General features: G+C 40.6%; 2 protein-coding genes across 4 annotated transcripts in view; both read left to right on the plus strand.

The window, feature by feature from the left end:
* Positions 1–4: 4 nt before the first annotated feature.
* Positions 5–1,295, plus strand: LOC108143553 (dynein light chain 1, axonemal). The gene is made up of 3 exons (XM_017268062.2): positions 5–668; positions 734–845; positions 908–1,295. Exons 1-3 carry the CDS (start codon positions 517–519, stop codon positions 1,208–1,210), a joined length of 567 nt encoding a protein of 188 aa, XP_017123551.1. The 5' UTR covers positions 5–516; the 3' UTR covers positions 1,211–1,295.
* Positions 1,296–1,873: 578 nt separating this feature from the next.
* The window catches only part of LOC108143403 (pneumococcal serine-rich repeat protein), a 74,865-nt gene continuing 49,324 nt past the window's right edge, over positions 1,874–27,414 (plus strand). Inside the window, exons 1-7 of one of the 3 annotated variants that reach the window (XM_017267785.2) lie at positions 1,874–2,054; positions 17,524–18,943; positions 19,435–20,122; positions 20,198–20,303; positions 21,900–22,043; positions 23,110–23,185; positions 23,256–23,385. In XM_017267785.2, coding sequence (XP_017123274.1) covers positions 17,882–18,943; positions 19,435–20,122; positions 20,198–20,303; positions 21,900–22,043; positions 23,110–23,185; positions 23,256–23,385 — 2,206 coding nt within the window. In that variant the 5' untranslated portion in view covers positions 1,874–2,054; positions 17,524–17,881. Of the gene's footprint in view, positions 2,055–3,300; positions 3,563–3,637; positions 3,746–17,523; positions 18,944–19,434; positions 20,123–20,197; positions 20,304–21,899; positions 22,044–23,109; positions 23,186–23,255; positions 23,386–27,414 lie in introns of those variants that run through there. The other 2 variants (XM_017267784.2, XM_017267786.2) reach the window with 2 other exon arrangements.

Raw genomic sequence — 27,414 nt, forward strand, 5'->3', positions numbered from 1 at the left:
CACATTGGGTATAAATTTAAGCAAACCGATGGAACCATGGCCGATCTTCTTCAATATTTACAAAAATAGCATTTATTACCATAAGACTTATCAATGTATCTACCCAAAAAAAACTATTTCAGTTTGCATTAATAGTAATTCATTTTTTATTGTTCCCTTAAAATAAAAAATATCTAACATTATTAAAAACTATTTCAAACTTGTACATCAGATTTTACAGCTAATTTCTTAAAATATTTTTAACTACGTGTTAAATGTTTTAAATATTTTATTTTTTGTGAAAAAAATTCCCCAAATCTTATAACATTATAAAAAATGCCCTCACTTTTACGAAAGTTTGTGTAAAAGGGTGACTTACCTCAAATGAATGTTCCGTATTTTGTGGTGTTGAGCGAAAATAAAGTTTTGCCTCTATTGATATTTGTTACTAACTTACTTCACCTTGGCAACGAGGAAGTTTGTTTAGTTTTCACCAATTTTCTTGTCCATTGAGTAAAAGTTTTTCGATGCAGCAGCATGTCCAAAGCAACCACAATTAAGGAGGCACTGAAGCGATGGGAGGACCGGGAGCAGCAAAATTCCCTGACTGCCAAGAACATTGATCTGCAATTCCAGTGGCCGCCCATCGAGAAAATGGACAGCACATTGGGCACGCTGGTGCAGTGCGAGTAAGTTTGAAAGTTCTTACTTCTTTCAGCAAATTGTTGCGAATTTATTTTGGATTACCCTTAAGGAGAATCAGTATGTCCACTAATATGATTGAGAAGATTTTCGGCTTATCGGGCATGAAGTGCCTTAAAGTGTTGTCCTTATCAAGGAACTACATCAAGCAGATTTCGGGACTGGTGAAATTAACTTAGGAATAATAATAACACTTCAGAACTAATAGATGTTTCTGTGCTTCCAGGAGGCTGTGGCCGAAACGCTGGAGGAGCTATGGCTCAGCTATAATCTCATCGAGAAAATCAAAGGCTTGACAGGACTTAAGTGCCTCAAGGTGCTCTACATCAGCAATAATTTGATCAAGGACTGGTCGGAGTTCAATCGCCTGGCCGAGATAGAGTCCCTCGAAGATCTGGTGGTGGTAGGCAATCCTCTATCCGAAGGATTGGACGAACCATCTTGGCGGGCGGAGTGCATCAAGAGGTTGCCCACCATCCGCAAACTGGACGGCGAACCCGTCGTTCTCAATGAGGAGCCTCAGCTATAAGTGCATTCCTTATCGAGTAAATAAGTAAAGTAACAAATTATAGCATTTATTTGTCATTAGAGCTTGCTTTTAATTATTCATAACCCCGTAACTCTAAAACTCTAAAAATATTAACCATTTATTATTATTATTTTAAATTAAAGTTAATTACTTTTAAAATTGTTTTATAAATTAAAACATCAAATTTTTGAAGTGCAAAATTATTGTGTTTTTTTTAAAAGCTTAAAGAATGACTTATGAACTAATAAGTTGTGTTTCTTAAGCAGGTATAAAAAAAAATGTAATTGTCAGCATTTGTAGTGTAAAGTTAGTATCTTTATTTTTCTGAATACTGAAGAAACTTTTTATATATGCTGTTTAATTTATAGTTTAAATACTTGTACTTCTGATTTACCTCAGTGTCTATTGATGGACGTGTGAATATTTAACAGCGAATGTGTCCAAGAGCTGCCTGGCGCACATGTTCTGGCCACTGCAGTGTAACTGACCTATTGGCCAACTTTTGGTCCCGCCGCTGTTAGCGCTCTGTTAGCCGGGCTCTCAAGGCTCTTGGCCCACTTGCTGCCGCATTGCTGTTGCCGTCTCCATTTCTGTTGGCGTTAAAATTAAATGTTAGCCTCCCCGCCCACTCACTTTCGATTTCAGTCGCAGTTCGGGGCTCATAGCATTCGCAGCTGTTGCGGTGAGATTGCGGAAAATCGGCGCTTATTAATAACGTGCTAGTCGGGCATCGAATTAAATGTGACTTAGGCTCGTCTCGATTTCGGGTCCCGAAATAACAAGTAATATGCCAAATTAAATGGCGCGTGTTCTCCAAAGAAAACCAAAATACAGGAGTGTTTAGGTACTATGTAAATAATGTAATAAATGTAGATGTATTCCCTGGGTACTTTATGCCCGCCATTAGCCAACTTATGTGTATATATGTACATATATATGTTTTTACGCACACTTCACAACCAACAACAACAACTTTTTGGAGGCTGCGCGGGGCGGCCATTTTTGGTAGGCTTCCATTTTTGGGACCTACGTTTTTTCGGCAACATGTGTTTCTCTCTATTTGTATTTAATGTCAGATTTCCCCCTACTTTTTGCTTTAAAATAAACGTAAAAAATCAGGAGACCAGAAGGGTGCAGATAAAGAGGGCTCACCCGTGACAACACACTGAAACGCTTGGCATAAAGTAAGTTTTTTCCGCTTGGGCAGCGGAAGCAGGACCATAAAATGTGCTCTCCACAATCAAAACACACTAAGCACAGCAAGAAATATAAAAAATTAATAAAATTATAATTTGACCAAGAAAAAGGTAAAACTTCAGAATCCATGGCTAAAATAAAAGTAATATTTTATAAAATTTCTTTAATTTATAAAATTATACCAAACAATACTCTCTTAAATAACAAATATATTAACTTTGACATGCTTTTATTTTATTTTTGATTTGAACTTAAAAAAAGTTATAAGTAGGAATTGTCAAGTAATTAGGAGTCTGTAGTGGTTTAAAACCTCATGAAAGGTTGTCTAAAACTATGCGTAATTAATTTATCTTATTTATTTTTGTTTTGCTTTTTTTCCCCCCCAAAATGTCAAAAGACATATTTTTAAGAGGTTTAAAAATCTAGATACGACACCTTGCGATTAGTTTAGCTGGAAAATCAATTATCCGCCATGTAGTTTCTTTTTGTGTTCTAAGGTGTGTGAAACATATTTTTTCTCTGTGTACGCAGCAAAAACTACAGACTACTTAGCAGCATGGCGCGTAAAGAGTGTGGGAACAACCAACCCAACCACCCACACCACCCACACACATGCGTAGCGCAGCAACAAAGTTGTGATAGAAAACAGATGCTTGAAATATGCAACAGCGTATAAATAACAGACTAAGGCTAGCCAGATTGGCCAAGTGCGATGCAGGTGTCTCTGTTATTAGCACTGACCTATAGCGGTAGCATTACATTCTGCACGGCTGCTGTTAACGCGGGCAGCGACGTCGATTGCGACAGCGGCAGCGGCAGCGACGCGGGCCGAGGCAGAGAGCAGAGCTGATGCCAAGGGTAATTCAGAGTTTCCATTCCATTTCCATCTGTGGGCACGTCGGTCGGTCAGCGGAGCGTTTTCCGAGCGAAAGCACAAAAGAAAACTAGAGAAATATCCAACGCGAAAAAAGACAATCGTGTTGGTGAGAGTGTGTGTCTGTGTTGGTGAGCTCATAAAAGATTGAACAGCCTGCCGAGCTAAAAAATAAATAAAAAGATAACAACGTGGGTTAGGCAAAAAAATTATACTTAAATAGCCACAAAGAAACAGCGAAAAAATAATGCAAAACAAGTGTTAAATAAAACAACAACAAGGTGAGAGGCCAGAGCATCAATAAAGAAAAAAACGATTCAGGCTATAATTAAATAAAAACAATCAAATTTCGGATGAAACGAAAATTAACAACATAAAATTCGGCAAGAGCAGTAAAAAGGAGCCTTTCTGCGCGTCTCTTTCTCTTTGACTTTCTTTCCTTGGAGTAGTCCCCGAATGTAACGGTAATAAGCAAGCATGTTTCAAGCAGCATCCTTGTGTGCGTGTGGAGTTCTGTGGCTCCCTTTGCGCTCTCTCTCCCTTCCCCACCCTCTCCGCTTTTCAGCCCTCTTTTGATGCCTCAACTTTTTCGTTTGTTTGCTGCGAGACATTTATTTGCTCTTTAACGTTTCAGCAGGACCAGGCCAGTTTCGTTCCGGTATTCTTTCTTTCGTTCTTTGCCTCCTCTCGGTTCGTTTCCTCCATTCCAGTCTTCTCCGCGCCTCTTCCGCCCCCTTTTCCACAAAGCCTCGCTCCCCTGATCTCACTGTGTCCCGCTCGCTCTTTTCGGCTCTGGCATGCCGCAAAACAGTTAGTCCAACACTCGAGTCTCCCCTTCCATGTGTCGGCGCGCCTGTGTTGGTGCTTGTATGTAGAGCGAATGAGAAAAAAAATACAGGATAACTTCTATAGCTCGAACTCCATATATGTATTTTAGTTGTTCTGAAAAGCTGTTTAACTGAGAGCTCACTTTTTAATTTGGCCATGGTTTACTTTAGTGGAGTCTAAACATTATAAAACAGTGGGCATTGGGCAAACACAAATGTAAATTTATTGTATGTGAGAAAATATGGTTTGAAAAAAATATTCAAAAGTCCCCTTTTAAGCAAAAACTTTTAAATTATTTTTGGTGTTGTTCAAAGTTAATTCGAAAAAAAATGTGTAAATATTTGAATATGAATTCGTCCGATCTTGCCAATCATCAATACTTTTTTTTTTACATTTTTGCAATGGATTTTAGTATTAAAAATTTTTTGTGTAGAAAGCTTCAAAAAAAAATTTCGAAAAGTAAAAGTGAAGGATGATGTACTGTAATAAGTATTCGCCCACGCATACTGAGAATGTACATGTACATTCAACAATTTGCTGGCTCCCTATGGCTGCTGATTTTATTTTTTTCGTCCCTTACGCCCACCACTTGCCGTGTTGCTGTGAGGCTGGGAGCCAACGTCAACAAGTTGAAGTCGTTGCCGCTGCCCAGCTAGCCTCGTTAGTACGAGTGGACGTGGCTGTGTGTGCTTTACCCCGAAGTGGGCAGCAGATAAGGATAAATCATAAGCTGGGCGAGCCTGCTAAGTTCATTTTGATGTAGCAAAGTGACGTGAATCGATGCCAGTTTCATTTGCTAATTGAAAAATTTCTTGCCTGGCACGTTAACCCTTCCACACAATTAGCCATTTATCTTGACTATCCAATTGATATGGATCTTAATTAAAATGAATGCACAATCAATTGTCTGACAACAGACTATGGCTATAAACAAAGCCATGTGTGCGTACATTTATATACGAGCCATATATAAACAGAGTTTTGTAAGCAGCATAAACAGCAGAAATTGTTAGTCTTTGAAGTGAAATTTGATTATGGTGTTTACACAAGAGAGGAAAATACAAAATCAAAGGTAGAGAACGGAAGAGAGGAAAAGAATGGGGCCATGAAGTATATTTACCCATCGATTCCCATTCGACCGAGCTTGCCTTGCCATTTTGGCTCCAATTTTGTCCCCTGGCTGACCAAATACGAAGTATATATGTATGTAAGAAAAAAAATCCAGCTTAAAAGGAATTAGAGGGATAAGAATAAATAAAGGAAACTGAGAAATGAAAAATTTATGTTTCCCTTTGTGGGCCCCATTTCACGCAATTTTAATTCGCTTATTGAACCAACTTTAGCGAGTTAAGAGCCCGGCACTTCATCAAAGCTGATTAGCCCATCCAAACTTTGTCTCATCATATCACTATCTGAAACTGACACATCATTTAAACTTTTGGCAGCAGATGCTAGAGTGTCGATTAACTAAAACGAACAATTCCAGTATGGGTAAGAAACAATTTAACATATTTTTCGGATATACCCTTTTCCAACATTGCTGTTTTTTTTTTTTTGTCGGCATCTGCTGCGAAACATCAATCTCTCGGATCGAAAGTGATTGCAAGCCAACATGTCGTATGGGCAATGTGGCAAAAAAACCTGAAACTCTTGGCGTTGATGCCTAAGCTTTCTTCTCGTTCATTATAAGCTGTTTTCTGTTCTTTCCGTTATCCATATTTTTTTCGTTCCTGTTGAATTTTCCTGCTGGGTTTTTCCTTCTTACTGAGTGTGTGTGCGTGATGAGTGTGTTATGTGTATGCATGTGACATGTCTGACGTCTCATTTTCTGCCATATAAACCCAATTCTGGATTTTGCCTTAATTTGGCATTAGGGCGTTTCAATGGAAACTCATTTGAAACTTTCTTTCGCAAATCTGTGCATAGGCTTCCTGTGAAGCCAACAAAAAATCCAACAATAAAAAAAACGTAATATTTATATGCGGATTTTCGTGCGATTGTATGTGTGTTTCTGCGCCTGACCGAGCACTGCCTCAATATTATTTTTTTGGGCCTGGTGCTGTATGAGAATCCGGCAGATGTTTGCCCAGGCTGCTGAAATGTATATACGAATGTATATGAGGTATGTACTCGGCAACATGCTGCTGTGTTGGCGGTATAAATAATACATATAAATCAGTATATGGCTTACGCGTATTGGCCAAACTTCTTTTACGCAGGAACAAGTACGTTGGAACTCCTTAATCATCGATATATGGTATGTGGCGGGGTCGTATATCAACTGTTTTCAAGCCTTTGGGCGATATTAAACATGCTAACCTTGCACAACTCCCAGCTGACCGATTTTTGAACAATAAATCGGCATTGACATTTTGATCCACATATTACAAACGCACTTGTCGTGGCTAATTGATGAGCTCGGTGGATACCTTATGCAGAATATACTGGCCATAAATCATGAGCAAATCATTGCATATTCAATGCAAATTGCGGCAGGCTAATAAATCGTTTGACCTTTATTGATCTTTCCCACCAGTAATATGTAAAATTAAAAAAAAATACTAGTCAGAAATGAACAGCAAATTTTGCCGTATTGAATTAGCCAACAATTCTGTGGCTTGAATGCGGTTTTGCGGGTTGGCCTTGCCAGCAGGCTGCTGGCTGCCTCTTGTCTTCGGCAACTATTTTCCGTAATTCCATTTGCTTCGAGCAGGTTGGCAGACAAAATGCAATTAGCATTAACAAGGAAGGCAGCTACAGCTACGAAACCCTTGAAGCCAACCCTTGCAGCCGGACAAAAAACGCAAAAACCATGTTTGCCACAATTTAAGCAAACGTTTACTCACACAGAATACCGCAACGAAAAGCATTGAAATGCTCAAGCTAACACTATTTAAGTGTCGCTTTAAAGCGTGCTCGATATTTGAACAGCACGGTAGTGGAAATTCCAATTAAACTAAGTCAACATCAGCATTTACAGTTGATAAAGTCAAATACAGTCGAAATAAAACGAATGAAAACTATTTTGTTTGATGTGAAATATCTTTAGCAACTGCATTTTGTTATAGAGTATAACAAATTAGTTTATGGGTGTTTAAGCTTTTGATTTTGGTTAAATTACTTATGAAGTAATTTATTCGAAGATAAGTTTTTCAGAAGTTGGTAAAGTTTTGCATAACCAAAATTGATTAAGTTTTAGTTGGATTTCACTCACATAATATTGAATACTTTTCACAGCAGTCATAAGATAGTTATAATTAATGGGTCAAAAAAGTGAGAAAGTTTTTGACACAAACATAAAAGTAAAAGAAGATTAATGAAAACTAAAATTCAATAAATTGTTAAAGGGTTGCCTGGCTTTAAAATAATTTCTCGGGATATTCTAATTTAACTGGGATATTCTAAGGATAAAGTCTGGCTCAGATTAGTGTGCTCTGTTGAAATTAAAATGAACTATTTTGGCTTGACCCACTTTCAGCAAGTTTATCTTAAGCATTCCGTCTGCCAACTAAAACCTCAGCAAAGGCTAATAAGTCAACTGACAGAATTTCTACATTAAGGATTCACAATGGTGGTCAAAAGAAATCTTCCCCGAAGATGGGGAAAAGGTGTTTGACAGGTCACAGCATTCCAGACAGCTGGGGAATGCAACTGTTGCACAAGCGGACCTGTGAAGTAATTGTCGAGCACCTGAAGGTGCCTGCAGCATATGCATATTTGTGTGTACAACAGGCCCTTCAAGAGCCCCACAAATGTTGCTCATACGCCGCGTGGTACGGCCAACAATTTCCCATGCCCCACAGACAACGAACCACAAATTGACATAGCTGTGCTAAATTGTGTGAAGGGATGAGACCGAGCAAATCAGACAAACACTGCAAAAAATAAGCACATGACGGACACGTAATGGATTACTTAATAAATGTAAGAGTTGATTAGGCAAACGAAGATATTTTTGTTACTTTAAATAAATTAGTTTTAACTTATAAATAGATCTGATGATATAAGCAGGGATGTCACAGAAATGTTAATGTATTAAAAATCATTTATTCTTCGGTATCTACCAGTATTTATTTCGAAGTCTTATTCCATTTAAAAGTGATTTTAAGCCTCTTGAGATTTCATTGTCAACACAAGTACTTAAATATTAATACGTGTACCAAGTACATTTTTTTTTCAAATTATTTCCAAACGAAAAAGGAAGTGTGCCACATAGCTTTTAGAAGCAATAAACCCAAAAACAAATTGAGTAAGTTCTACGTTTCGTACCAAACCGAATATATAACTAATTTGTACTTATAGGTGAACCTTAAAGGCAATTCTCCCATAAAATAAGAGGCAAAAATATATAAAATGCCTACGCTTAGGCGCCTTTTTAAGATATATTGAGGCACTTGAGACTTCTGTAAAAGTATTGTTTATCATTTTAAACCTTTTTCAATAAAAAAATGGAATTTATCGCATTAAATATAATGTTTGCGCGGTTCGCTTGTTTGCCGTGTTTGAAAGTGTGAGCCAACATGACATTGACTAACGTGCAACGTGGCAGCAGGAACTCACACACATTCACATACACAAGCACATACACTTTCACGCCCAAGCACGCAGACACATGCAGGCCAACAATTTGTGGCGGTGAAATTTAACACGAACAATTTAATTTCAATAAAAACGCACACAGCCAACGCAACAACAATAACAAAGTGAACGCAAAGACAAAAGGATTGCTCATACGACACGTGTTCTGTCTGTCGGTGAGTGGGTGTGTGTGAGTGTTTGTGGTGGTTTTGGCCTGTGTGTGAGAGCAACATGCATTAATGCAATTTAATTTAATTGCTCGAACTTTTTCCACCTGGGGATTCTGATGTTGATTTGCCACCATGCGCTAATCTGTGGCACGTAATTCAGGATTAAAGGGCCAAATAAACTATTCCATTTCCCCCACTTGTGTTACTCTAACACAAATTTTTTTCCATCAATGCAATTGACTGAAAAATCGGGAGAAGAGGGGGGCGTGGCAGGACGAGGTCGGTGGAATTCCTTTGGTGGATACGCGTTCTGCAAGGTTACGTTTATGTGAGTGTGTGTGTGTGTGTGTGTGTTTGCCTTTTGTGCACGTGTCTGCGTGTGTGTTTGTGCTTATGTGAGTGCTATGCATACGCCCGAGTTGCTTAAATGTCAGTTTATATCTCAAGGATAAGCTGTTTCGCCCCATGGCTCAGTTTGTTCGGTAACTGATGCCGACTTCTCCTTCTCATTCTCCCCCCACCCTTTTTTTGCCTTGCAACAAGACGCACATAAACATAAACATATAAGCAAACATAGCAGACATACACATACAGCTGCATGCTGCTTAGGTCGCATTCACACACGTTATCCTTACGCTGAGCTTTTATATTTTTGTGGCTCATGGGGTGTTGGCCTTAATAAATGCCACTTTAATCTAGCAGCAAGTGCGAGGCTAAAGCGAAATGCTAAAATTGGATTTCAACTGAATAGCACAATCGATAGGAATTGCGGTTTCAATTATTTCAACCTACGAAGTTCAGACTGCGAAATTTTTAATCGATCGGGGTTGCACAAAAAAAAAGAAATAGAAAAGAAATGTTTGCAAAATCATTAATTGGGGGCTCTACAGAAACCACTAGAATTTTTAAATCACTAATTAATTTTCCTAAAGGTTTGCGAAAACATAAATCAAAGAGGCCAGTATTTTTAAAGAGTAGTACGTTTTATTTACTTTTTTGATTGGTAATGGTAAAATGCTTATTAAAAAGCTCACACATTTTTTAAACAATGTTAACTTATGCTTTCCAAAGTGGACTGGTAACTATTAGTTATAGTATTGAGTCAGTTCAAAACAATCATTTCTTGCTTCTTGGACTTTTTTCTGTGAGCTAGTCTATACAAATCCATTAGTTACGAAGGCTTATAAAATTGAATAAAAATTGAATTAAAACACTCAAATTAAAATATTGTTGCTAATGAAAAACTGATTGCCGGCAGCATATAATCGTTTTATATTCTTGTGGCATTAAATGCCTTTCAATAATATGCTCATCAGATTTGACAGACGGGAAAACCACACCTTTGTTAATGGAAAATCAAATTAGCCGCGAAAATCACGAGATGCCGTCAACAAATCAAAACCAGCCACTCGATGATTGACGAAAATTGCAATTCATAATTGCCAATGCAATTTACTCCCTCAGTGGGAGGTCGATTTGCCCAACATTTACTCAATTGCTACGCGTTGAAGCGTAGCAAAAAATGTTTGTTTACTTGCTGAAATCGCTAAATATCACTACGCTCAGTCAGCAGGATATCGGTGGCTGTTGTGGGGGAAGTCACAGATTCCAGCAGCAATCATCCATCAGCCATCATCCATCCATTTACCCATCTATCCCGACCGGGGTCGTAATGAGCGTCCGTTAGCAGGAAGACGAGATAAACTTGTTGCAGCGATAAAAAGCTATAAATTTCGCCAGCTTCGCGGCCAGTGTGTGTGTGGGTGTGTGTGTGTGAACGTTCTAATTAATAGCTTAGCGGAGGAAAAGCATCCCACACATATCCTCCCTTCCTCTACACCTCCACCTTCCCAAGGACCGCTAAATGCCAGCAATTAAATAGTACTAAAAATGCGTGATAAAGTTTCCATGGCAGATGTTGCCAACGCCCAATTCTTCTGTTTTTCAGTTCGTGGGGCCAAGTCGAAAATGTTGTTTCATAGCCGGGGCCATTAAATTTACAAGTATTTGGGCATTACCCGCAAGTAAAACATGGGGAAATGCCAGGAAAAGCTGCGAAAAGCGTGCAAACTTTTCTGGGACACAAGGGCAATAAGGGAAACTTTCAGTGAACTCCACTCGAAGTACGGGCCAAGGTCTGACCGATTCGGCCGCAACAACCAATCCTGGCCAGGCCAATTGTATAATGCATATTTGATTTGTATTTACGCTCTTTGCGTTCGCAAATCGATTGTCATTTGAGTGCTGCTACCCCCCACCGCCTACCCCCACGACCATTCCCTCGTTTCCTGTTTGGTTTGGAAGCGTGAACAAATGTGGCGCCATTACCAACACCAACGGCATGCCAGTACCAACAACCAATTTTAAAACAACAATATAAATACTGCAGCGCTACTTTTTCCTCGAACCGAAAGTATCTTGCTCTCGTAGCGTCAATAAAAATGATTGCGCCATATATTGGGGTTTATTGTGAGTGGCAGGGTTAACTTGAATGTTGTGAGCATGGGACTAGGATTATATTAAGTTCATTGGATACTTCCAGATCAATAGCAAAATGATAAATCATTGTGACAAATGGTTTTTCAGGCTTTAAAAATTTCTGCAGTTGCACTTATAACTTTAACTGATTGTTAGTTTTTTCAATTTTTGGTTTACTTTAATTTATTTTATTTGCTATATCTATATAATAGTTATAAGTGATGCTCTGCGATCGAAAGTTCATCACGTTTCAATGGACTAAAAAAAAAGTATAGGGCATTGGCAATCAAAGGTATTCACGACTTTCAGAGAAAATTAATGGAATGCGAGTTTCATTATTTTCTGTTTTACCTCCGCCGACCTTTCTGTTTCACCGGACAAGGGCAACCGTTCTGGTCTTCGAATTATGTGGGCTTTCATGCGTATACGCAATATTTGACCATTTCCCTTTTAATCTGGTCGAATGTGCTGCGTACATCTTGTACGACACAGCGGGTAAATTAAACATAAAAATTAACCGGAAAAGTAAAAGGTATATATTTAATTGCCTTTGCCTGGTTCGCTTGTTGTTGGCTAGACAATGGAATGTGTTGCGGACTCCGGAGGCGAGGGCCATTCATAAAAATGCCAAACGCACAATGTCGAAACCAATCGAACCGAAACCGGACGGAGTCGAGTAAAGCGGAACGGAATACAAAGAAAAAAGCGGTCGAAGGAGTAGAAGGCGGGACTGCAAACAAACACCGAATGAAAACAGCCAACGACGTGTAAATATTTAGTTCGAATCGTGTGTTTATATCAACCCAGACACCGAAAAACAAAAATCTCCATTTGATAGTTTGATTTGTGCGATATCGAATCGGGGAGAAACCGGCCGAATCACAGTCCAGTTGATGTGGCTGATGAATTTCTGAAAGGTCTATAAATACGAACGGCCCGGCCTGTCTTCGATAAATAAACAAAACGCGACGAATTCCGATGCCAGAATTCCCCGTTGAGAAAACAATTACTCATACGCCATGTGGGTCCCCCTTGGAGTTGAGGCTTGGGGTTCAAGGTCGGGTCATGAAACCCGATTTGGGAATATGCAAACTAGAGCTGATGCAGCACATCAGCATCAGATGAGAGCGGAGACCATGTCCACGGTTGTCACAGTTTCCTTGCAACAGTAACCACTGCAGGAACGCAACACACATACCATGGTGTTGCATATGCATACACACGAGCCTGTGTGTCATAAAACTGTCAACCTGCATTTCAGACGCTCCACAAAAGGCACACTTACACCATGGGATCAAGGATGCGAATAATTGCACAGCATTCTTCCAATTATTTATTTTTCTGCATTTAAATTACTTCATTTGTGGGGGAATTTAATGAAAGACATGCGAACTGGCAAAGGTGTCTCTATTAGATTTTATAAAGGCTTATGTAGAGGGCTTGACTATTCCTCTGACCCGAAAATATAGAAATTAAAACCATACATTGTTTGAATTGCTAAATTTATTTACATACGACGTTAGGGAAATTTTCGACTAGAGAAACAAGTTAGTGGCTGCTAAGCCTTTAATAATAACAGTACATGAAGTCATAAATTGATGATTAATAAATTTTAAATATATATATTTATATCAGTTTTAAGTAACTTTTTAGGTTGAGCCTTACTCCAATCAAAATCTTTTATTTTTATCTAGAAATTGTAATTAAGCTTGAAGATTTTACAAAATGTTAAAAGAATTGGTTGGCATTAACCTTAAAGACTCAACTGAAAATGTTATTTTTCTGAAAAAATATTTGATTTTCTCCCCAAATTTTGGGCTGCCAATTTTACACAACACCAGACACACGCCACCCATGGTGCTGGGCTTCGACTTACTTTCCACAGACATGGCCTGGTGTTCAGATGTTCAGAATTTCAGCTGTTGCCATTGCCAGGGCCGTGGACATGCACGTGAACATGGATGTGGCTGCATCTGAATATACACGTTGGATGCTGATGTCGGACAGGCCGGGCGACAGACCGACATTTCTTCACAGACAGTTTTCACTAATTATCTGACACGCTGATGGCTGCTGGGCCATGGCAGTTGCACTTGATGCAACGGGCAGGGGGAAAGGGAGGGTGGAAAGGGGATGGCGACGGGTCTTTTTGCTGCAGCTCGTTGCGGCCAAGGACTCATTTGAATGTGTGTTGTTCTTGTCCTCAAACTCACACGGACACACCGAACTTTACGTACACATCTCAGAACTCTAATTTCAAAGGTCGTGCCAGTGAAAAGTGAGATGGCGAAAGGAGAATGCTGTTTTTGGCTTTATTTTCGTGTCCTTTTTTTTTTTTTTTTTTTTTTTTTTTTTTTTTCTTTTTTTGTTGGCTTGTCCGACGTCTCTTGTTTCGGTGTCATGTGTTTAAAGCCATGTGCATGTTTTATTCGGCGAACAGCTTTTTTCGTTTTGTGTGTTTTGTGATGTTTGGGCTGCATCGGTTGGCAAACCGAAAAATGTGCGAAGGACAACGTCGAAAAGGGGCGTCAATAATTGAACGCCCCCAGCCGAGAGTTTGGGGTATCAGCCAGCAGTATCCAGTATCCAGAATCCACCATCGGGCAGCTAAGAGTTGATTAAATTTAAGTATTGCCAGCTCCGGATTTTGGCTTGCCCTCTCGCCTTCCGGCTGCAACTTCGTCCATTTGCATTTGCTATTCTGTTCTTGATTTGAGCGCGGGTAATTGTGCTGCAAAATTATTAACAATTACGTATTTATGCACCAGCGTAGGTGGGTGTGGAATTTAGGGCATCCGTTGGCTGTTGGCCAATGTAGCAAATACGAAATGCCCTTGATTATCACGTATACGACACGGACACGTGCGATATCTAAATTTATTTCTGTCATTTAGCTGGAGTGTGGAATTTTATTAAATTAAAATGGATCATTGCTACAATAAATTGAAAATTGAAATTGATATTTACTTATTAATTAAAGGTACCTTTATCTTTTAACACAGTAAAACATAAATTATTGCAACAGTCAGATAGCATCTGATGTCAGATTAAATTTCGTAAACAAATATAACACATAAATATCAATAATAATGTGATTTTTAGCCTTCGATTAATTTCAATTTTTTATCGGTCCTGTGTGAAAAAAATAAATAAATATATATATCAAGTAATGCATTTGCCTTTTCCTTGACCTACTATATAATTTGGTTAAATAATTTGCAATAGATAATTTGGAACCCCTATAATTGCAGCATATTTATTATTTAAAGTATTCGAAATTCGTAAACAGAAAACGCATTCTTTAAATAATGATGTTATTTCTAAGCCTGCATAAGTTTTTAATTAATAAACTGATTTACAACCAACCATATTCTTGCTTGTAAACTCCTCTTATACTCAGAATTTATTCATTATTCCGTCATTTAATTAGGATGAGACCTGGCATTTATTTTTCGAGTACCGCCATTAAACAAACCCATTCAACGCAAACTGAAACCACTCAGAACCAGGCGATGTATGTCACCAATTAAGCATTTGTTCGGCTTGTCATTGACACCAAACTCGGCAGCCCTGAAAGTTAGTCCGGCGAGCGCAAACTACCGAACACAATCACATAAGTCTAATGGAAAAAAACTGTCAACTACTTGGCTAAAAAGTTCAGATGCCCCATTATAAACACAGAGGAGCAAGTAATACCCAGAATATTTAGTGGCAGCAACAAGCCGGAGTTGTTAACAGTGGCGCAAGCAATTGTGTGCTAAAAGTTGGCCAACAGTTGTGGCAGCTGCGCAGAGAGAAAGCCAAGAAAAGGCTCTCTCTCGCTCCCTCCGTTTGGGCCATTTCCCTCTGCTTCTGCACAACTGTTGAATTTTCCTCTGCCGCGGCCCACAACAGATGTTGCCGCTGTTAACTGTTATTTACTTTTGCGGCAGTGGCAGCAACAGTTATAATTTTTGCCTGGCTTCGTTTTATGTCCTCGGATGATTTATTTTTTTACCGCCTGAGACGGAGAAGGCAGTGGTACCATTGGCCCTGGCCATAAGGCATGTGGTCTTTGTTTGGATTTATGCGTGTGTGTTTGCGATGCCGCCGCCCCCTCTATCGCCACCAGCCACACCGCCCCCATTTCCCATAATATTTTCATCTCTTTCCCGGCACTCCATCCCTCGCTTTCATTTGCCTAGATTGTTTGCACGCCTGGCTGGTTGGATATTGTGTTTGGGCCAGAGATAAGACGCTTAGGCTGTGCACTCACAAAAATTATTATTGCTGTCTTATTTTTTTTTTCTTCGAAGATTGAATTCATTGAAATTGTTTTGTGGTCAGTGAATGGCTTTAAGCCAATTTTCAAGCTAATCCTAAAGGGATCAAAATGAATGTTTCAGTTTTCATTTGGTAGTTGAGGTAATTCGATTTTGAGCTCAACTTTGCTACGGACAAATTTTGTTGAGGTCGTAGGTGAACTTTTGTTTTCAGACCAATGTTGTAAGAATAATGTAGGGAATTAAAAACAAATTTTGCGAGAGAAAAGTTGCACTGTTCGAGCAAAATTTCAGAGAAGAAAAACTCTTCAGGTAAAACTTTAATTTTATAATATGATTTTTTTATTATATGTAAAAGTACATTATGAAGAAAAGGAGCTTAACTCAGTTCTTTAAAATTGATTTGACAAATGAGAATCGCAGAGAGGGGAAAGTTGCTGTACTTTATCGAATATTTTTTCAGTGTTCAAATGTGTGTGCCTGGGCCACGGATTTGATCCTGTTAACTGAAATTTATGCAAACTGGCGGCTTCAACTTTTTCTATTACCCAACCATATCGTTTAATTAGCGATTGCCTCATGGTTTTCAGTGGCACAACATGCAAGGATTCAGAAGTCAGGGTCTGCTCCGCCTTTTGCTTGTTGTGTGCGAACATTGTTGTGCATTATTTTCTTCTACTTTGCATTTAATCATTTTTTAGATGATGGGTCTGCTGCTGCTGCTGCTATTGCTGTTGATGGCGTCTATTGTGGCGACCCTTTTGTGTGCCATTTGCATCACAGCTGGCGTCGACATTCACGAACATGCGACTGCGATTACAGCAGCGACTATGCACTGCGGAAATGAAAACAATATCCATTTCCATTGTAGGTTTTTATTCGGTGTATATGCATACACATACATACGGAATGCAGGGCCGCAGAAAGCGCAATGGAGGCCACATGGGAGTCCTGTCGCTGCCATTTTCCCACGGGCCTAAGGCTCAGAGCAGCCCCATATGTACATATGTAAAAACTCACACATTTCACAGAGCGACTGAGAGCTCGGCTTTAACTGTTACCCACACTCACACACTTACCTGTCATAGCTCGATGGTCTCGATTCACTTGTCCTGTTTCAGTGATGACTACTTGGCTTGGTTATTTTTTTTTTAGAGCGGAAATTAAATGATAAGATACCCAACAATGGAAGGGGAGGTATACAAAAATAAATAATAAGTCTTCTTTTTACTAAACTCACACTTGTAAAATCTTCGTTTAACATTTTGTTTGTAAAAGACTGGTACAGTTTGTACAACATGCTTTTAGAATTTACCGAGTTTTTGAAAGATTCAAACATAAAGTTTCATAAAAATAAAAAAAAAAAATAATATTAAAAAGTTTGGAGAAGATGGTGTTGTTAAAGATATTTAGCAACTTAGTTTAAATAATTGTTCTTTATTAACTTTCTGTTCAATAAATATTCTTTTAATTCAATACAAAATTAAGCATTAAGAGTTGCATTTATTTTTAAATACATTTGCCCTATTTTCGAATCGGCCAAAGAATGTGGCTCATCACTGACCACTCGACCTGGACAGTTGCTAGTATGCAATGAATGCCATACCCCGTGTGTGTTGGGGTCCTGTTCGCTTGAGTGTGTATGTTTGTGTGGGAGGGTGTGCGTGCAACAAGTTGAAATCTGCTACACTCATGCATAATGGAGGCAGACGCGAATCCGAGCCAGAAAAGTGGGCAAAACTATTGGCAAGCTGTCCTCGCTGGCTGGATGCTTCTCCCTCCCTCCCTCCGTCCCAACTGAATGCTCAATCTTTTGTGAGTCCTTGAATGGGGGTGGGAAAAGGGCGGGCAGGATATTGGGCGATGATTGTCTATTGAATCGAGTGGGAGCGTCAGTCTAATGTTTCGTTGCTCTTGTTGTTGCAGGTGCAGCCGTCGCCTTTAAGCGCCATTTGATGCCATCGTGACACACAAAGGAGGATCCATTGAATAGGCAATTGACGAGAAGGAGAACGAGGTAGCCGAGGGGCGGCGGCGATGACACTGAGGCATCCAAAGACGTCGCCACCCAGATGACGGGCGGGCAACAGCAGGAGGAGCCGCATCAGGTGCACCACCACCAACACCACCACAACCACAATCCCGAGGACAAAACAAACCGATCAACGTGTCAACGCGTCGAGGAGAATGCAAATAGGCGCTAAGAACGGCAGCAACAGCAGCAACAAGCGCCTCCAACCATCAGAGCCTGAGCCTGAGCCTTCTACCAGCCATCTAGGCCAACATGACGGATGCGGACGATAGCAAGAGTGGGAGCGGTGGCAGCGGTGGCAGCGGCAGTGGTGCCGAATCCCTGCAGCTGCTGACCAAACTGGACAAGGCCGTCTCCACCAACGATGTGCTGCTGGATCTCCAACGGGCGCTCACCTACGAGGCTGTCTTCAGCACGTTAGTGGAGCACAAGATGCAGGCTCTCAAGCGGGACTACGAGGAGCACAAGAGGGCGAAGAGGCGCAAGCGGAAGTCCATTGGTCGCATCTTTCTGCCGCGAAAACTCTTCGGCAGTGGCAGTCGTCGTTCCAGCAGAGACGATACACCGCCAGCAGAGGAGCAGCAAGTGCAGCCAGTGCAGCAAGTGAAGCAATCACCACCAACCACAAGTAGCAGCAAGACAAAGGCCAGAACAAAAGCCAAAACACGGACCGATGACATCGAGGAGGCCACCGGTTCGGTGGCCAGCTTGCAGCGATCTCATCCCAAGTGGCCGGAGAACTTGGAGGACAGCCTGGCCAGCACGCTGAGCAATTCGTCGGGAGCCCAGCGGCAGCAGAGGCATAGCCACAGTTTACTGGTTCGCGCCCAGACCCATACGCCTGCACACCAGGTTGAGATGGATGCGGAGCGGAGATCCATTAGTTTGGAGGCTGCCCAGCTCCCCGCCAAACATTCCACAACGATCAACGGCGAGTCGGAACTACTGCCCCCGATCTCCGGACACGACAATACCTCGACGACTGCCACAGCAACTGCCACAGTGACCGCCACGGGCGGAGGCACCTCCGGAGCAGGAGGAGTGCTGCACAGCTCCACGCTGGCGGACGACAGCCTGACCGCCTCGCTGCGCGGCAGCCTTGAAAGCCTCTCGTACAGCAGTTCCCGCTGCACCGTCAGCTTTGGCGGAGCGGAGGTGATTGCCGCATCCGGCCCGGAGGCGGAGTCCAGGGAACGGGCCCGGCTGGCGAAAAGACTGAGGATCCTGGAGGCCAAGTCGATCAGCGCCCAGTGCAGCCCCATCTTCCCCAGACACGTAGTTCGCTCGTTTCCGCTGCAGTCGCCCCAACAAGCGGTGAGCTATTCGAACTAAATTCTCATTACTTTTACAAAAACGTTTCGTTCCAAAGACCAAGAATAGATCAGATACATAAGATTTCCTGTATACCACTGGAGGGTACTGAGTTCCATAAAGAATGATAACTTAAAATTTAATTATTTTAAACTTTAACATTTTTAATTTGGAATTTGAATTTCAATAACTCTAGAAAGTATTAACCATTGCAAATTTGGACAAGCCTATTACAAAAACGAAATATTCAATAAGCGACGATAATTATATTTTGTATATGTATAAAAACAATAATGAATACAATACAATATTCCAGCTATATGATACCGTTGTCCGATTTGTATACAATTATGTAAAAACAGAAATTCTAAAATATTAAGCCAGCACTCTGTAAGTTAATAATATTACGCCCAAGGTCGAACTTTTCTCGTAATTTTAATATAATACATAGTGAAGTTGGTTTAAATTGTTTATATTTATTTTTGCACTTTCAGCGCCTTCACATCAATGTTCCCTCCAGTTTGGCCAAGCCTCAGCAGCAGTTGCCGTTGCAGCAGCAGCAGCAACAGCAACAGCAACAGCAACCTCATGTGGCCTTGGAGATTGAAACGCTGCCCGCACCCCTTCCCCAGCGAAGGCGTCTATTGCCCAAGCAAATATCCTGCACGGAAAGTGGAGCGGCCGGGGATTTTGGAGCGGGAGGAGCGGAGGCCTTTACCCGCTACTTCACCCGCCAGAACACCTCAGAGGATAGTGCCAATGTGACGGTGAGCACGGTGCTGGCCCAAAGCGACTCCCAATCGCTTCATGCCACGCCCAGCTATGCAAATACGCCCCCAGCTGCGGGGAGTAGAACTCAGGAGCGCCGCAAGTCCCGCAGCACTGGACTCTTGGCCGTGCGTCCGCCATATGGCGTGGATGCCAGTGCCGTGGTGATTCAAGTGGAGGGTGACAGCGAGGAGGTGGCCAGAACGAGGGCTCTGGTGGCCGAGAAGCTGCACCGGATGACCTCTACGTCGACGGGCTCCAGTGTGGCCGCCACCGGCTGCTGCAGTGCGGCGAAGCCGAAGGATAAACCAAGCGAAGGCTTCAGGCCCTCCGCTATGCCCTCCGCCGCAGCAATGGCAACGGCCCAGAGCACGGGCAGCGACGATGAGTACCGCCGGCGGAAGCGGAAGTACAGTAAGTGACAGTGAGTTAAAGTGGAGGGTTCCTCAATCATTCAGGCTTTCTTCCGTCCATCCCAATCTCCCCCAGAGCGCCATCATCGCTGCTCAGATCCCGCTTTGGTCTATCCCACGCCCAACGGTCTCCAGCACTATGTGCACGTGCTCGGCATCCACCCGGACACTCAGCAACCCATGTAAGTCCAGTCGGAGGCAGCAAAAGTAATACAAATAAAAATACAAAATAAATAAAATGAACATACTGATTTTAATATTATTGTATAGAATGTAAGGGCTCCGTACACATTTGATTTTACTTAAATGAAAAAATCTTAAACAAGAAATAAGAAACATGGTGCAGCTGTGGTTGTCTATAGTTTTTTAATCTTTATATAAAACAAGAAAGAAAGCAAACTTCGGCAAGCCGAAGTTCATATACCCTTGCAGCTATTGCATGAATTAAATACTTTTGAAAACATTTAAATTATGATTTACTTGAGTATATGCTGAAAAACATTGAAACTATGATGATTTGCAGCTCAATTATTAGATAGTTATTTTATAAATTTTTATTATTTCTATGGGAGCTATATGCTATAGACGTCCGATTTTGATAAAATTTAAACCATAATTCTGAAATAATTAAACATTGCTATATGTCGAAGAACTAAACAAAAAATTAAAAAACAGAAAAGTTATAATTTTTTTCATTTATTTTTCCGATTGTTCCTATGGGAGCTATATGCTATAGTCGTCCGATTTTGATGAAATTTAAAACATAATTCTGAAATATTTAACCATTACTATATCTCGAAGAACTAAAAAAAAATTAAAAAACAGCAAAGTTATAATTTTTTTTCATTTATTTTTCCGATTGTTCCTATGGGAGCTATATGCTATAGTCGACCGATTTTGATGAAATTTAAACCGTAAATCGGAAATATTTAACCATTACTATACGTCGAAGAACTAAACAAAAAATTAAAAAACAGCAAAGTTATAATTTTTTTTCATTTATTTTTCCGATTGTTCCTATGGGAGCTATATGCTATAGTCGTCCGATCCGGCTCGTTCCGACTTATATACTACCTGCAATAGAAAGACAACTTTTGGGAAAGTTTCATGCAGATAGCTTTAAAACTGAGAGACTAGTTTGCATATAAACGGACGGACAGACGGACAGACGGACAGACGGACAGACGGACGGACAGACGGACATGGCTAGATCGACTCTACTAGTGATGCTGATCAAGAATATATATACTTTATAGGGTCGGAAACGTCTCCTTCACTGCGTTGCAAACTTCTGACTGAAATTATAATACCCTCTGCAAGGGTATAAAAATATAATAAAAAGAAAAATAAATCATATGTATATGGAAGTAAATTAAAATAGAAAACAGGTTTGATTTGTTTTGAAAATAAGAAGTTATCATAAATAACATCTGAAGCCCAGAAAACAAATAGCTTAAACTATTTAGGTTAAAATGCAAATTATTGTTGATAATTTATTTGAAAACTTATGAGCATGGTATTGGAGGGATGTATATAATAAAAACTCCTATATGGACTTAACTGAATACCAAATCTGTTGGTAGGATAGTAGGTAGGATAGATAAAAAGCCTCAAATGACAATAATTAAATAGTATACATAATGTGTTTTTTTTTTTTAGCTAGCAAAATAGTTAAAAGGCAAATTGCTTAAAATTTTTAAACTAAAGCCATAATGACATAACAATAGTTCATTCAAATATCAAAGGTCATGTTCGTTAATGTAATTTATTATTCGCAGACAATGCCCGTACGGTGAGGACTTACCCTGTGACCTGCAGCTCGATATGGACATGGATATGGACTTGGATCTGGATGGCGATAAAATCGACGACCTTGAGCAGATGGTCCCCAGTGGTCATCAGCGGCATCGCCGAAAGCATCGGTGAGTGGACACACCGAATTCTCCCCCTTGGAAATCCACGAAAATCCTTTCAGCAAGCAAGACACATTGACCTTGGTGGCCAGGCCAAAACCGGTTTGAGTTGAGAAATGATCGGAAAGCACATAAATAATAGTGCTTTTCTCGGGCCGGCTGATGGATGAATGTTGGCTCAGTTGGGCAGCTAGGACACTTTGGACAGGTGCAGCACAACAAAGGACTTGGTGGTGGCCTTGGGCTGCACTAATAAATGTCCTGCCGATTGGCGGTGCGATTGTGATTGTGATTGCCAAATATGCCCTAATGCGTTGCCCTCCTTATTGCGCCGCCACCCACTTTTCCCTTGAGAGGTTCGCGTGACGTTGAGCAGACAAAAATTGATTGACAAGCTTTGTGCGACTATTTTGTGAGGGGAATGGGAAAGGGATTTAGGTGATTCAGTTGGTGGATGATGGGATGGTTGGCAAAATGGCACAATGGCATTGACTGTCAGCAGCCCAGATGTCTGATGTTGTTTCTGTCGTTCTGCACTCCGTTTTTCCTCCCATCGCCAGGAGCAACTTCCGTTGCAAAAATCGAGCCACGCTGTGTTTTTGTAGCGAGCGGTGGCTGGTGGGGCTGCGGTGTAGGGGAAATTGCGGCAGCTTTGTAATGCGGAAGTTTTGTAAAACCCAAACGGAAATAGAGCAAATATGTTTAAGCTCCTGTTGCAGGCAGCAGCTCACACATGTGGCTGAAGGGCGGGCGGGAAGGAGTCTCAGGCACACAAACTAAACAGATTAATGTGCCAAATTTCTGCCCGAAATAATCATTAAATGGCATTAGAAGCAATTCCAAGTAACTTTGTTTCCTCTTACAGGCATTTAATCAATTTATGGTTTTCCAAACTAACAAGTAATTTCCTTGAAATAATCTCTAAAATCTAATGGAAGACTTTTAACTTGCTTATAAATCTTAAAATACACTTCAGTTCAATATCGATTGAACTGAAAATAACATGAAGCTCTATAATATTTGTAGGAAATTATATTACTTAAATAATTTTTTTCTTTATTCCCACAAACCGCAGTCATCGCCACAAAAAGCGACATCGGCACAAAAAACCCAAGATTTTGGTGCAGGACTTGGACACAGAGGTTGTTAAGGTGGGTGATGTTAAGATATATAAACACTTAATGGCTTAATCCAAATATATACTATTATATAACCCGTTAGGTAATCGATCCCCATGATCTGTCGCAGCGTGCTCGCTGGACAATAATTGCCACCGCCTGTTTATTGTTGCTCATGTGCCTCATGTTAATAGGAGTTACTTTGCGAATGGCTCCCATCATCGATGATATGGGTAAGTCCTCGAGAAATGTAGCCATTAAGTTTGTTGCCCGAAAACCAAAATGCTTTATCCCGAATATAATATAGTATCTTGTGTACCCTGCTTGCATTGCAGTCCAATCCATCTCTTAGATATTAAGTGAATGTAACTCTAATGGAACAAGTGATAAGGCCTAGTATAAGATATTAAATACATTAAATGCGCCTCGTTATTATCCTAGATCCGCTGCAGTACAGACATTGTAAATATGCATTCTATGTAGGCACGAATTGATAATATACCTATATGTTCATTGATATTATATCCAGTAGTGCCTTAAGACCCAATCGATAAAGATGACGATCAGATATCTAATGCCTTGTGTATTGTGTTTTGTTTCGTTATATTTCAAATTTAGAATACCTAACGAAATGTAAGTACAAGCACAAAAAACGAAATCAAAATGTTAGTACCTAACAACTTTGGTTTATCAAAGTTGCTATAATTCTGTAGAGTTCTCAAAATCCTGCTGAATTTATAAACTGAGTTTTGCAAAGTTATCAAGAAAAGTTTTGTTATGGATGTTTTATAAATAGTAGTTATTTTTTATTCGAAATCCCTTTTTGGGGTACATCCATGTGTTGCTGTTAAAAAAAGCTTTACTGTTATGTTGGAGAGCTGTAAAAAGACTTCCACAAAAGCTCTCGTATCCTGTAAGCTTCTGTTATATTTTCAGGACATAGCTTTAAGCATAGGACATTCGACCGTTATTGAACTTGAGTTAATTTTGCTGAAACTTGAGCCAGCCTTTTTGAGTGTTTTTTTGTGGTTGATTGCGGCAGCTTTTAGGATGTTGCTCAATCTTAATGCCTTTGCAACGCCCGTCGTAACCACCCCCTGCTGCGTTTATGTGTGCCATTGTGTTGCATAACAACGCAGTAACGGACACGGAACTAGGACAGTGTATCACATGTTGCATCTCACACAAACACAAACACAAGCACAAACAACAGAACCAACACAAGCATAGCACCATTCACCCATGCTGCCTGGCATTTGTATTAGTTTCTGTGTTTTTGGCATAGATTTGCGAGCTGCTTGATTTGTGTTGCCGTTGATGTTGATGTTGGATGTTGGATGTGGATGGGTCCCATAACGCCCCTTCCTTCGTAATTATCAATCATCAATCATGCATGCCTTGGCTCACCTTCATTAGAGTGGAGAGCGATATAATTAGATGTTGATTAGAAGACGTTGTCCCCCCAATTTACGCCCTTTCTCTAGACGATACTGCAGGACTCCCTGCTGCTATGGCTGTGCAAACTTTCGGCTGAAAGGCACTGAAATGTCAACAGGCAGCAGCTGCGACTCCTGCTTCTAGTTCTAGTTATATAGTACATTGGGCCCCGTAGTCCTGGCTCTTTCCAAGGCGACGCACTTAATCGGCAGCCACGATGGTGGCAACACAATGGGGCTCATCGCAGCGTGACAGGAGCTGCTTTAAACTAATTTGCGTGGTGGTCCGCTTAGGCACAGTGGATAAAAGCAGTCGAACTTAAAGAAAAAATCACTTATTAATTACATTTTTCTAAAGATTTTCATATATAATACTTCATTAAAAAGCACAGGAAGTTTTTTGGTCTTAAATTACTTCTTAGTGCTTAAACTAATAAATCAAACAACTTTACATAACCATTTAAATGATATTAAAATAAAAGTTTAAAGCTAATTTTTATTATTCTTTCGTACTTTACGTTTTTAGTGTGCTTAAGCATTTAAATGATATAAAAGTCAAACCTAAAGCTGATACAACTCCCATTTAAGAATTCTTTGAAATCCTTTGGCAAAACACCATAAGAAGATTAAGAAACCGTTTGCAAAGGAAAGGGTTGATAATGGCTTTTAGGTAACTGCGATTCGCAGGAAAATATAAAAATGGCACTGCTGGCCTTCTGAGGAATATAAAGATACAAATAAAAATATCTGTAAGAAAGCGAATCAGTAGCGACCTTGGCAGCGAAACGCCTAAGCATGTTTATACCCGTTTTTCTAGGCAAATACATTTTTCTAAGAACTTTGAATCGAAGGACATATCGTTGGGAAGGTAACAGTTAGGGCATCAGGTATCTAAGGTGTGGACCACAGTTCGTTTGAAGGCGCTAACTGCTGCATGCACGAGCGCACTCCCTGGCCAAAATGGCGGCCAGGCAGTGCTTCCTGCTCCCCAACACCATCCGCCAAGAATCCACATCCACATCACCATCCACATCTCGTCCTCATCCTCCCAACCCAAGTCGCACATTTTCCGCCCGCTTTTCCTGCTGGTGCGTTCATTGTGAGCGCCGAGTGGAAAATGTGGAATGCTGCTATGCATTTCTTAAACCAAATCAGCGGCCATGACAAAGCAGCCCGTGAGTTGGAGTCTGTGGGTGTGCATGTTCGGCCCTGCTGTTTGTCTTTGCTTTGTGCTGGCATTCGAAATAGGCGAAAAGAAAACAGCACCCCTTAGTCAGCACCCCCAAGCAACCAGCAAGGAGCAAGCAGCAACCAGCTGATGACGTTGAAGCCGCTCTTGACTTCGACCCGGTGAAAAAGTTTTTCCACTATGCACGCAATTTCCTCGAGAGGAACCATAGTTTGTTGCTCCGTTGCTGGTTTTTCTTTCAGCTTTGATGCACAGAGACAAAAGCATAATGACTACATTTTTCTATTGCCCTTTGAATATTTCACTCCATTCTTTGTTCATGAATATTCGTTATTTGGTACTTTTTATTTCATAAATATTTATACACCTATCGTAGGGTTTTTCTTAAGTCAGAAGAGGGTTACACCCTTTTTCCTTGTGACAGAAATTATGCTATGAAATAGGGATAGAAATAATAGAAAATCTTAATTGTATGTTTATTGATATTTACATTTTGAAGATTGCATTTCTTGTTTTAAAATTGTAATAATAACATTATACAATCGCTGTCTTAAGTTAATTTTTTTTTTTAATTTTCGGAAATTAACTTTAAGGCACAAGCTTAATACTTATTTAATAAATAAAAACTTTGTTAAAAAATATTAAAATACATATACTTTGATTGCTTACAAAATAACGCCTAATTAGGTTATCATTATTCTCAGCGTTTTTATTTTGTTTTTATTGCTGTTGTGTTGTTGTTCTGTTGCGGGTTGCTGGTTGTTGTACCGCCCAAAGGAAGCGGTCGCGTTGTCATTTTTGGGACTGCGCGTGGATGCTTTGCTGTTGTTTCATTACTTTGGTGCACAAAACAAATGCGCATAGTTGCCGTCAGTTATTATCCACTTGCAGCGGCACTTTGTGGCAGCCACCATGTCACCATTTTTGCATGGAAAACGAAGGGAATCATGGCAACAATGCGCCCCCTTGGCCAGAACGCGTTTTCTTTTGACTTTGGCTTTGCGAGCTGGCTTAATCAACACGACGACGTTACTGCGAGCCACAAAAGGCATTCCGATTGCCCAGGCTCATGCTCAGGCTGAGGCTCAGTTCCAGGATCCAGCCAAGGGACCTAGCCATGGACAGGCCACGCCCCCTACCGCTCACCGCCCAACCGCTACTCCCGCGCCCCCAACTCGGCCGCAAGTATTTCTGGGACCAAATTATTTCCATAGCTTTAGCTTAAAAGCTGAAAATGCCGCTGCCCCTCTGGCGCTGGCAAAGAATTAAAAATATTTACAGTATTTCCAAGTGAGCGGTACAAAACAACAAACAGTATGTTTAAACCAACAAAAAAAAAAAAAAAACAAGAAAAAAAAAGGAACGCAGGAAACTTGGACGAGCATGGGACAAAGGAAATGTCATACATACCCTGTGTGTGTGTGGGATCGTGTGTGTGCCTTTGCTTACCACAAGGGACGAAAAAATGCAAAGCATTCCAAACAAATATGATGAACCATAATTCCGCTTGCGACAGAGATATCTAGCTGGCTGGCAAGACGAGAACTTTTGTCATTTTGATTTCCCCCAATTTGCACAGAAACCACAAGCAAATATCGACAGCTCCACAAAGGCTTATGCCATGGCCAGGGATTAGG

Source organism: Drosophila elegans, unplaced genomic scaffold, assembly GCF_018152505.1.
Source record: "Drosophila elegans isolate 14027-0461.03 unplaced genomic scaffold, ASM1815250v1 contig_183, whole genome shotgun sequence".
In the NCBI taxonomy this organism is placed as follows: Eukaryota; Metazoa; Arthropoda; class Insecta; order Diptera; family Drosophilidae; genus Drosophila; species Drosophila elegans.

Bases quoted from the DNA above. Each gene is read 5' to 3' on its own strand.
- LOC108143553 (XM_017268062.2), top strand. From the start codon at position 517: ATGTCCAAAGCAACCACAATTAAGGAGGCACTGAAGCGATGGGAGGAC. The intron at 669-733 runs GTAAGTTTGAAA...ATTACCCTTAAG, and splicing joins GGCACGCTGGTGCAGTGCGA to GAGAATCAGTATGTCCACTA. The intron at 846-907 runs GTGAAATTAACT...CTGTGCTTCCAG, and splicing joins TCAAGCAGATTTCGGGACTG to GAGGCTGTGGCCGAAACGCT.